At 32.6% G+C, this 10,148-nt stretch overlaps 1 protein-coding gene across 1 annotated transcript; it reads right to left on the bottom strand.

Moving 5' to 3' along the window:
- Nucleotides 1–6,295: 6,295 nt before the first annotated feature.
- On the bottom strand, nucleotides 6,296–7,390 carry LOC101488596 (uncharacterized). The gene is made up of 3 exons (XM_027332885.1): nucleotides 7,154–7,390; nucleotides 6,575–6,979; nucleotides 6,296–6,493 (listed from the first exon to the last, which is right to left on the bottom strand). Exons 1-3 carry the CDS (start codon nucleotides 7,388–7,390, stop codon nucleotides 6,296–6,298), a joined length of 840 nt encoding a protein of 279 aa, XP_027188686.1.
- Nucleotides 7,391–10,148: the final 2,758 nt, after the last annotated feature.

Raw genomic sequence — 10,148 nt, 5'->3', positions numbered from 1 at the left:
AATTGAAATGAAAAATAACTAAAAAGAAATGAATTAATGATAATAAAAACCAATATAATTATGATCAATTGAATAAAAAGAAACTGAAAAAAAAATAGAAAGTTTTAATCCACTAATTCAAATACCTTGAATTACAAAGCACTTTACACTCCAACTCAGTCTCCCAAACAAACAACCTCATACTTTTGAGAAACTAAACCACCTTGCCGTTACAAGTCATGTTTTCTCATAACAACTTAATAACCTCAAATTGAGGAAAGAACTAAACCACTATCGAGTTGGATACAAAAGATTTGAACTTTAGTAGTTTCTTTTAGAAAAGCTTAAAATAATAATAAATCTCGCACTATAAGAAAAGAACACTTAGAGAATATTTCTAACCTGGACAAGTGTTTGCTTCTAATAATCTTAAAGTAGGGAATCTTGAATTCGGTAAAATGAATCGTACCGAAGTCGAGAAAATGAACCGCATCTTGAAGTTGGGAAAACAAATCGCACTCGAAGCTGAGAAAACGACTTGCATATAAAAGTTGGGAAAACGACTCGCACCCGAAGCCGAGAAAACAACCCATATCTTGAAACCGGGAAAACGACTCGCACCGAAGCCGAGAAAATTATCTGCATCTTGAAGCCGGGAAAACATGTATCTTGAAGTCGGGAAAATGACTCGCACCTGAAATCGAAAAAACGATCCGCATCTTGAAGTCGGAAAGACGACTAGACCCTCTTACAAAAATTCTTTTTGGATAAAATTTGAGTTGTCATCCTTACTTATCATTTTACTTTGATTCTCAAGTAAATTCTAAGTAAAGAGGGTCAACTGTTGAAATCTAATTTTGTCAGCTATTTTTTTTTTTATACTTTTTATGCCATTAAAAAAAATATAAAAATAATGAAAAAAAAAATAAAAATAAATGATTAAGACTATAAATTTTAGATAATTATGGATGCTTCTGTTTTTTAGTTGCCTCTGATTCCTATTCAAATGTTTCACTCCTTTCTAAAACATAAAAAAACAAAAAATACATGTATAATTGAATTAAAAGAAATCGAAAAGAAAATGGATTAATGATAATAAAAATCAGTATAATGACGATCAATTGAATTGAATGACAACAAACCAAAAAGAAATGAATTAATGGTTATAAAAATCAGTATAATGACGATAAATTGAATAAGAAAAGACCGAAAAATATGGATTAACGATAATAAAAATCAGTATAATGGTGATCAATTCACAATTAGTTCATAGTCTTTTGTAACCTACACCCAACAAGTCTATAAATAATCAACACCATGGAGTAGAGCACTATTGAGTAAAATAAGTGAGAACAAAATCAATTCAGCAGTAAGGTATCGATTTTCTTATAAACTCCTCTAATTTTCTTCTTATTAACTTATTTTTATTGCATCATTTAACAAAAAATGCAGTTTAATTTTTTGTGTGAAATAAACTCATATGCTAAACTTTTATTTTTCTTGAGTTACTATCCCTATTCCTAAAATTGTTTGCAACACACATACTAAACAAAATATAAATAATTTATGCTTATAAACCAATCATGAAGTAAAACAAACTTCACCACCAATTGTAACATAACACAAAACTCATATCATGACTTTATCAAATAATTTAGAAACCATAACAAAAAAACTAGATCAATGAAGTTCTTTTTAGGATTAGGATTGATAGTCACCGCTGTTGGATAAAATTCGTAGTCACTCGCCACGCCGCATCACTCATCTCCAGTCGTCGGTGCCCTTTGTGCCGCAATAGATCCAACAACGTATGTATTTTGCTCCCTCATCGCGTCCATCTATTTCATTCACATACCACCATATTACCGTTGTTTTCTAACAAATATCAATTTTCTTAACTTTAAAACCAAATACAAAATAAAAGGATACAATATCTTTTTCGTTATTATTATCATTATTTTTTTTCTCTAAATACATATATAATAATAATAATTAAAATAATAAATAATTAACATTGATTAATAATAAAATTGGACAACACATAAATATTTTTTATCCAAGAACTATGTGTATTTTATTTTTCTATTGTAGTTAGAGATACGTATGAGCAAAATTTGCTCCTTGTCAAACCAAATTAATATAATTATATTTTTCCTTCTTTATTAATGTAAATAATTATTTTCTTTCTTATTATTCTTTTTAGGGGGTAAAATAAATAAATAATTAAATAAATAAATAATTTGTATACAAAATTATAGGGTAACCGTTTTAACAAATGATGTAGGATAATATTATTTTTCCTACTCGTAACTGAATTCCAAATCCATTTTTTTGATTCGAGATTTTTATTTTAAGTTTTATCTAATTTTCCTTTTTTTTTTTTATAAATAAAATTGACGGCTGCTTCTTTTCCTTTTTTGCGGACAAACGAGACCGGTAGGTTCTAAAGACCGATAGGTTCTAAAGAACTAAATTTTATTTTAATTTGGCATTGTCACCGCCTATGTGTATTATTATTTGTGTTTGTTAAAATTTTGTGACTTCTAGAGAATAAAATTATGGGTATGTAGTTATAACTTATTCTAAATTGTGTTAGAGGAATAAATTAAAGTGGTAGCTGCAAATTTCATATTCTATTTGGCTATTTCAAACTATATTTTTAGTTCTGCCAAAAGAATTAGAATCCTTGTAGTTTGTTTTGCAAATCTAATCATCCGAATCCAACCAACTCATATATCATTACATTGACGGAGGAGGGACCGTGTTATTTGTGTGGGTTGGTCCACGTGTACCTCTTTTCTTGTGCCTATTTCTCCGTGGGAGTTGGTTCACATGTACCATCTTTGAAACTTCATGGTATACTCATGGATTGACAAGTTGTTTTGTTTAGATTCAGTCATAGAATCAACTAGTGCAAATTTAATTTATTCGGATTCATTTTTCGTTGAAAATTGAACCAATTCGACCCATTACACCTTTAGTTATTTCTATCACATAATTTAATACTATTATAATTTTTATTAATAATTTTGTTTTCTCTTTTTGAATCAGTTGTGATATCAACTTATTGATACCCAATTTTGTCTAAATTTTGGACAATTTTGTTACAAAAAGAACTTTACAAAAATTTGATATTGGGCTTTTAGAACCTACTTTATTAGTCCAATTTTTTTTTGTAGCATTTGTTTTTGAAAAATTTCCCTTGTACCCTCCTTATTATACCTATACCCCCAAAATTAGAATGAAATGAATATTTTGCCTTCGTATAAATAATAAAACCTCACAAAATTACCATTCTACATTTTTACATTTCCGGAACAAAGAGTAAGTTTTTTTCCCAAATTTCCGGAGAAGTTGAGAAACAAGTTTTCCGGTACAGTAGTTGTCCTCCGGAAATCTTGCATGAAGTTTTTCGGTACAGAAGAGTGTTCCGGAAAACATATTTTTAAGTTATCTGGTACAGAACGTGCTCCGGAAAACTTGATTGCCAACATTTCCGGTAGTTACCGGAGAACTTGAGCATCAAGTTTTCCAGAAGTTATGTATATTTTTTTTTAATTTAATTAATTATAATTTTATAAGTTATTGTGATTTAATTCTTTTAATATTTTAATTTTTCAGTGGGTGCACGAGGAAGAGACGACAAAATCATACGAATTACACGGGACACTGAGACTTCTACATCGACTCCGATGAATCCCCCAGAGAGGATTCGACCGACAGCTTCAAGGAGAAGAAGACGTATGATTATTGAAGACGATGATGAGGGACATAATGATCAGGGGGAGCCTTCTATATTGCATGAGGAAGATGTGGTACATGGGCAGGTGGATGTACATTAGCATATGGTGCACGAGCAGGTGGATGTACATGAGCAGGAGGAGGTTGCACCTGCTCATGAGGGAGAGCATATGGAGGAGGAACATGATGGAGCTGAGGGACCTGGTGAGCTAACACGGTATCCTGGAGGACCTTATGATTTGTCTGTCCTTACACGATACCGTTATCATGTTTTGGCTAGACTATGGTTTGGTGAGGTATATTAAATTAATTATTACTTATAATGCATTAAAAATATTTAAATTAATTAATATTTGTTGTCTAAATTTAATTTTAATGTCATATATTTTTTTTGTATACAGGAGCGGAGAAGAAGACGTATGATTATTGAAGATGATGATGAGGGACATAATGATCAGGGGGCGCCTTCTACAGTGCATGAGGAAGATGTGGTACATGAGCATATGGTGCACGAGCAGGTGGATGTACATGAGCAGGAGGAGGCTGCACCTGCTCATGAGGGATAGCATATGGAGGAGGAACATGATGGAGCTGAGGGACCTGGTGAGCTCACACGGTATCCTGGAGGACCTTATGATTTGTCTGTCCTTACACGATACCGTTATCATGTTTCAGCTAGACTATGGTTTGGTGAGGTATATTAAATTAATTATTACTTATTTAAATTAATTATTATTTGTTGTCTAAATTTAATTTTAATGTCATATTTTTTTTTTGTATACAGGAGTGACCATTGCTGAAAATTGTTGCGCATGGGAAGAAAATGCAACAATTTACTCCGCCGGTACTTCCGCGACCCATAGAGAATTGGGTGAATTTGTCTGGTCTGAACCCATTACAACGGGGTAGTTTGAAGATGATCGACAACAACTTGATATCTGCCTTTGTTGAAAGATGGCATTCTGAGACATCGTCATTTCACATGCCATTTGGTGAAATGACGATTACTTTGGATGATGTTGCCAATCTTCTCGGATTGCCTATTAGGGGTGAGTTCTACAGTCCACCCGATGTAGATAGAGTAACGGCATGTAATCTTGCCGTCCATCTATTAGGAGTGACCACGGAAGAGATCTGGGAGGAGACCAGAAAGACTAGAGGTGCACACTATAGATTGGATTGGTTGAAGGAGGTGTTCAGAAGGCAGTGTGCAGCAGAGAGGTTTGACTGTGCTGCTAGGGCATATCTGTTGAATTTAGTCGGGAGTACTATTTTCGCTGATAAGAGTCATACTCTAGTTGATGCGAAGTACCTCCCTTTATTCAGATATTTAGATGGTATAGATAGATATGCATGGGGTACTGCTGCACTAGTGGTGCTTTATGACTACCTCTCAGATGCCTGCTATTATGACACCAAACAGCTAGGTGGATATATGACGTTGCTTCAGGTATCAATTATATTTTAGTATTAATTGTTAATTATTTATTTAATTTATTTATGTTGTATTTAATTGTTAGTATTAATTATTTAATATTTTTATTTGTAACAGTGTTGGATTTACGAATATTTTCCGAATATTTGTAATAGAGGTGATCAGGGTGTTGACGTGGAATGTTTTGCCCGAATGAATAGATGGTGCTATAAGCAAGGCAAGCATAAGGTCCACGAATACATAAGTATTATTGATGCATTGACACCTGCAGATGTTATATGGAGACCATGGAAGAATCACAGGGGTGTCATTCCTTTTGATGATATCACGCTTTATACTGGTCACATTCGATTATGCAACACTGTAGTGAAATATCTACCAGAGAGGTGTTTGAGACAATTCGGATATATCCAATATATTCCTTCCCCGCCACTTCCAGATCCTGCTAGATTATTTGATGTAGATGTGGAATGGTTGGGATATGTGACGCCAGTGACAGAGCTATTTCACAAGCTTCGTCCAGCTACATATCCATCTGAGTGTGAAGATGGATATTTGGAGTGGTTCTATCAGGTGTCTCATCCACTGCTGGTGCGACCAGATGGTGTACCTCAGGTCCCACGTTATAGTGTACCGCCCACCAGTGCAGATGCTTCTAGTTCACAGCCGCCACATATCCTACAGCAGATCGGTGATCTTATACAGCAGGGGTTGAGTGAACATCAAGCTAGTCCAGATGATGAGTTGTATAGGCACTTTTATAAAGCTTTGTATTTATCACGTAGTCGCACTAGTTAGTAGTAACACTTTTGTAACTATTGTTATGTAGGTTATTTTATGAACACTTTTGATGAACTATTATTATGTCGGTTATTTTATGAACACTTTATGTTAGTTATTTTATTAATTATTGTTATGTCGGTTACTTTATTAATTATTAATTATTGTTATGTCAGTTACTCTATTAATTATTGTTATGTTGGTTACTTTATTAATTATTAAATATTGTTATGTCGGTTACTTTATGAAATAAATACAAGATAAAATCAATTACTAAAAGGCATGACAAAAAGCTAAAATTAATTAATAACAATTGAAATGTCGGTTACATTAAAGTGATTTTGTATTAATTTTAAAACATTAAGGTTCATCTAAAGACATTACATCTACGAGTTCCGTAGGTGGATTTTGGGTAATACGTGACAACCGGCCTAATAAATACCCCCAGTGTTGTAGACGGCCTGTGTATGCTATTGCCCAAGAAGTTGCTTCATTAGTACGATATTGCTTCCAACCTGGTGCAATGTCTGGCATTGGAAATCCATCTTTCATCTTTAACTGCAAAAATTAAATAAATTAACAAAATATAAGACAAAAATTATCAGAATAAAATTTAAAAAAGTATAAGAAAATAATTACCGGAACCCAGTGATTTCCATTAACAAAACCAATACAACAAATGCGATCATTTTTTGTGATCCGGAATGTGAACCCCTTCATAGGAAAGAAAGTCATTGAAAATGTCAGACCGAACGTGACAAGAATAATATTATATGTTGTCGCTATCACGTAACCCATATCAGGTATGGACAACCATTTATCCATGAGTTGAACACCTAAGCCAGATATCATCAACAAATCTCTTACTTCTTTAATGCGTCCTGTGAACAATCTATCATATGGAGTTACATGAGAAACAATCTCTTGATCCAATCTCTTGCGGACCAAAGACCAACACTCTTCACCGAAACCAAGCAATAATGCAATAGCGCGAAAACCACAATTTCCATCAGCTGCCACGTCAAATATGTCATCAATGTATGGCTGAATAATATCAGGAAATTGTGTCAATAACAAATTTTTTGAAGAATGAGATGACTGAGAGGGGTGTTTCTTTGATTGAGAGGCTTGTCTCTTCTTTGATTGAGAGGGTTGGGAACCAATATCTTCACCATATGTTGCATTAACATGCTCAAAGTAAGAAGGGTCTCGATATACATCATATCCATCTGGCTTCATACCCTTACTCTTCTTCACTCTTCCTTTGGTTTTGACTTTTTCAGGTGGTGGACATATTGAACTTGTACTTGGAAAAGCAAGTTCACGCACTTTACTCTTCAACACTCGTTTCCCAATAACATCAAGTGATCGAAAGCGTTTCCATAAGGCATTCATCTCAGTAGACATATCCAACTCTGATCCATCTTCTGTGTCTTGAGTGAGTTCACATTCCATGCTTAATTTTCTCCATTGAATATGCACAGAATCTAGAGGAATTGGTTCACCCATTAATTTATATTGTCCCAATTCACAAGCACAAGGTAATCCGTATGTCCTTCTCAGAGAACACCCACATATAGATTTGTCAGTACCCACCCACTCAACTTTGTCGTATTCTTCAGCAATACGTCTTTGAGCTTCTGTTGATACAAATGTATTCAATCTCTGATAAAATGGATTTCTGTGCTCATGCTCTTCATCATAAAAACTTTTTTGAAACGAGGCTCTGATTCTTTTATGTTGTAACCTTATCATGTTGTTCATAGCCTCCCAACATTTACACAAATCACTCATGCTATTTTCTAACATTAACTTCAGTTTCCAGTGAGCCGACTCAACCCTGTAAAATTCAACAATATATAATAAAATTATATTAAATACCTGTTAGTCGTTGTGTTCCCCAAATGCATCACTTTATTTGTCCATGCTTCAACAAATCTTTCCTTATGTGGAGTCAACCAAGTTTCTTTGACATAATCAACAAACACTTTAGTATCAACACATGATTGTTCAAACATATGCAAGCGCATCATATACTCTTTTTCATTACTACAATACATAATGTCTTTCCACATATTCAATATTGACTCTTGTCTATCCTTTAAGACATATTGCTTGCATTTTGCTCCAACATTTTTTTCGATATGAAATCGACAAAGTAAATTAACAGCATGTGGAAACACAATGCCAACTGCATTCATTAACGCAAGATCTCTGTCTGTCACAATTACTTGAGGGAATTTATTTTGTGTAACAAACAAATCTTTTAGTCTCTCTAATGCCCAACAAAAGTTTTCTTCCCTCTCACATTCCAAATAAGCAAACCCAACTACAAATGTTTTCTCTGTTGATGTCATACCAACAATTTCAAGTAATGGCATTCTGTATTTATTGGTTTTGTAGGTACTGTCCATAATCAACACAATCGGAAACAAATTCAACAACTTCACTGAATCTGGATGCGCCCAAAAAATATCTCTCATAACATCGGAGTCTTCACGCTTTCTATTCCAGCACACATATTTTGCATCTTCAATTAACTTGAATAAATGTTGCATCTCTGTTCTATTACCTCTCACGCGCAATCGAATGATACTTCTCTGTTTATATATTTGTGAGATCTTAGTAACATTACTCTTATCTCGGTCTTGCAATGAGAGTAATATGTGTCTCGGTGCAACATTATATTTTGTTAATTCATGAACATACTTTCTATCTTCTTCATTTAAGCGTCCAACATATGCATGCCCCTCCAAAGTATCAGGTAATTCATGGTTGTGAATTCCACAAATTACTTTAACTATCCATCCTGAACCATCTTTTAATGGTTTTGATCTAAGCTTGAAAGGACAATCACATTTTTTTGTTGAACTTCGAATAGAACTAGCAGCACACTTGTATTTTCCCCCTTTGTCACAACCTAATATTAATTTATTTCTCCGTCCTTTCTCACCCGTCTCTATATCTCATCTTTTGATAATAACGGTAACTTTATTTTTTATACCAATTTCTTTTGCCCATTTCACAACAGTATCCCTTGAATCAAATATCTGAAATAAAATAATTATAATTAATCACAAAAATATATTTTTATAATATTAATATTAAATATATTTATTCATATCTGATCTGTGTCAAAAATATTTGTAGTATCGACGCATGTTTTGTCCATTAATAGTAGTGGATTATCCATATCTGTTAACATTTAAAAAAAAATTAAAAAACTTAAAAAAAAATTAAAAAAAGTTGGTGTGTACCGGAAAACTTAGAAATGAAGTTTTCCGGAATCTACTATTGTACCTGAATACTTGTCAAATAAGGTTTCCGGTACACAACTTTTCCCTTATGTACCGGAAAACTCAGTTTTAACATTTCCGGTACTTTACTCTGTACCAGATTTCTTGTTACAAGTATTCTGGTAGTTACCGGAAAACTGGAGCCTACCGGAAATCTCTTTTACGGCTGGGTGAATGACAAAATGGTGAAAAGAATATTTACATTTACTTTCTCTGAAATAGCAAAAAAAAAAAAAAAAATTGAGGGTAGTTTTGGCATTTTCGAATTTTTTTGGGGGTACAAAGCAAACTGTGGGGGTACAGGGGAAATTTTTCTTTGTTTTTTTAGAGTCTGAACAATTATGTGTCTTCTCACTGGCCCAAATTTTTATAATGTTATTTTTTTGTCTATAATTGTGTTTTCTTCATTATAAATAAAACATACTTAAATGTATTTTTAATATTTCAATTTTTTTGTTATGTGACACTTACATTAATGACGTAACACTTTGTAGTATTTGTGACTTGAACAAAATAATTTTCATGTAATTATTATTGTAATTGATTTTATTATTTATTTTATTAAAATATCAAATATAAATCAATAAATTTTAAGTATTTAATTTATAATAACTAAAATAACTTTATTTTTAGTATTTTAATATAAAATAAAATGTAATAAAATTTAAATATTGTAATTATTGTATATAAATATTTTTAGATTAAAATTCTGACCTAACCTTTTTGAAAGTCTGACAAGGCTTGAAAATTAGTTTAAAAGTCTACTTCACTATTATTTTATGAAAGGCTACACCACTCATGGCTTAGTTTTTTATTCTAAAAGTGATTTTTATGAAAATTTATTTAAAAATATTATAGGTTATTTCAAAGTCACTTGTTATCGATTAAGAAAAGTAATTTTGATATTCCATAACTTA

This window comes from Cicer arietinum, chromosome 6 (assembly GCF_000331145.2).
Source record: "Cicer arietinum cultivar CDC Frontier isolate Library 1 chromosome 6, Cicar.CDCFrontier_v2.0, whole genome shotgun sequence".
In the NCBI taxonomy this organism is placed as follows: Eukaryota; Viridiplantae; Streptophyta; class Magnoliopsida; order Fabales; family Fabaceae; genus Cicer; species Cicer arietinum.
This window is presented reverse-complemented; position numbering and strand designations above follow the sequence as displayed.

Bases quoted from the DNA above. Each gene is read 5' to 3' on its own strand.
- LOC101488596 (XM_027332885.1), bottom strand. From the start codon at position 7,390: ATGGAATGTGAACTCACTCAAGACACAGAAGATGGATCAGAGTTGGAT. The intron at 6,980-7,153 runs GTATATCGAGAC...GATATTATTCAG, and splicing joins TGAAGCCAGATGGATATGAT to CCATACATTGATGACATATT. The intron at 6,494-6,574 runs GTAATTATTTTC...TAATTTTTGCAG, and splicing joins ATGGAAATCACTGGGTTCCG to TTAAAGATGAAAGATGGATT.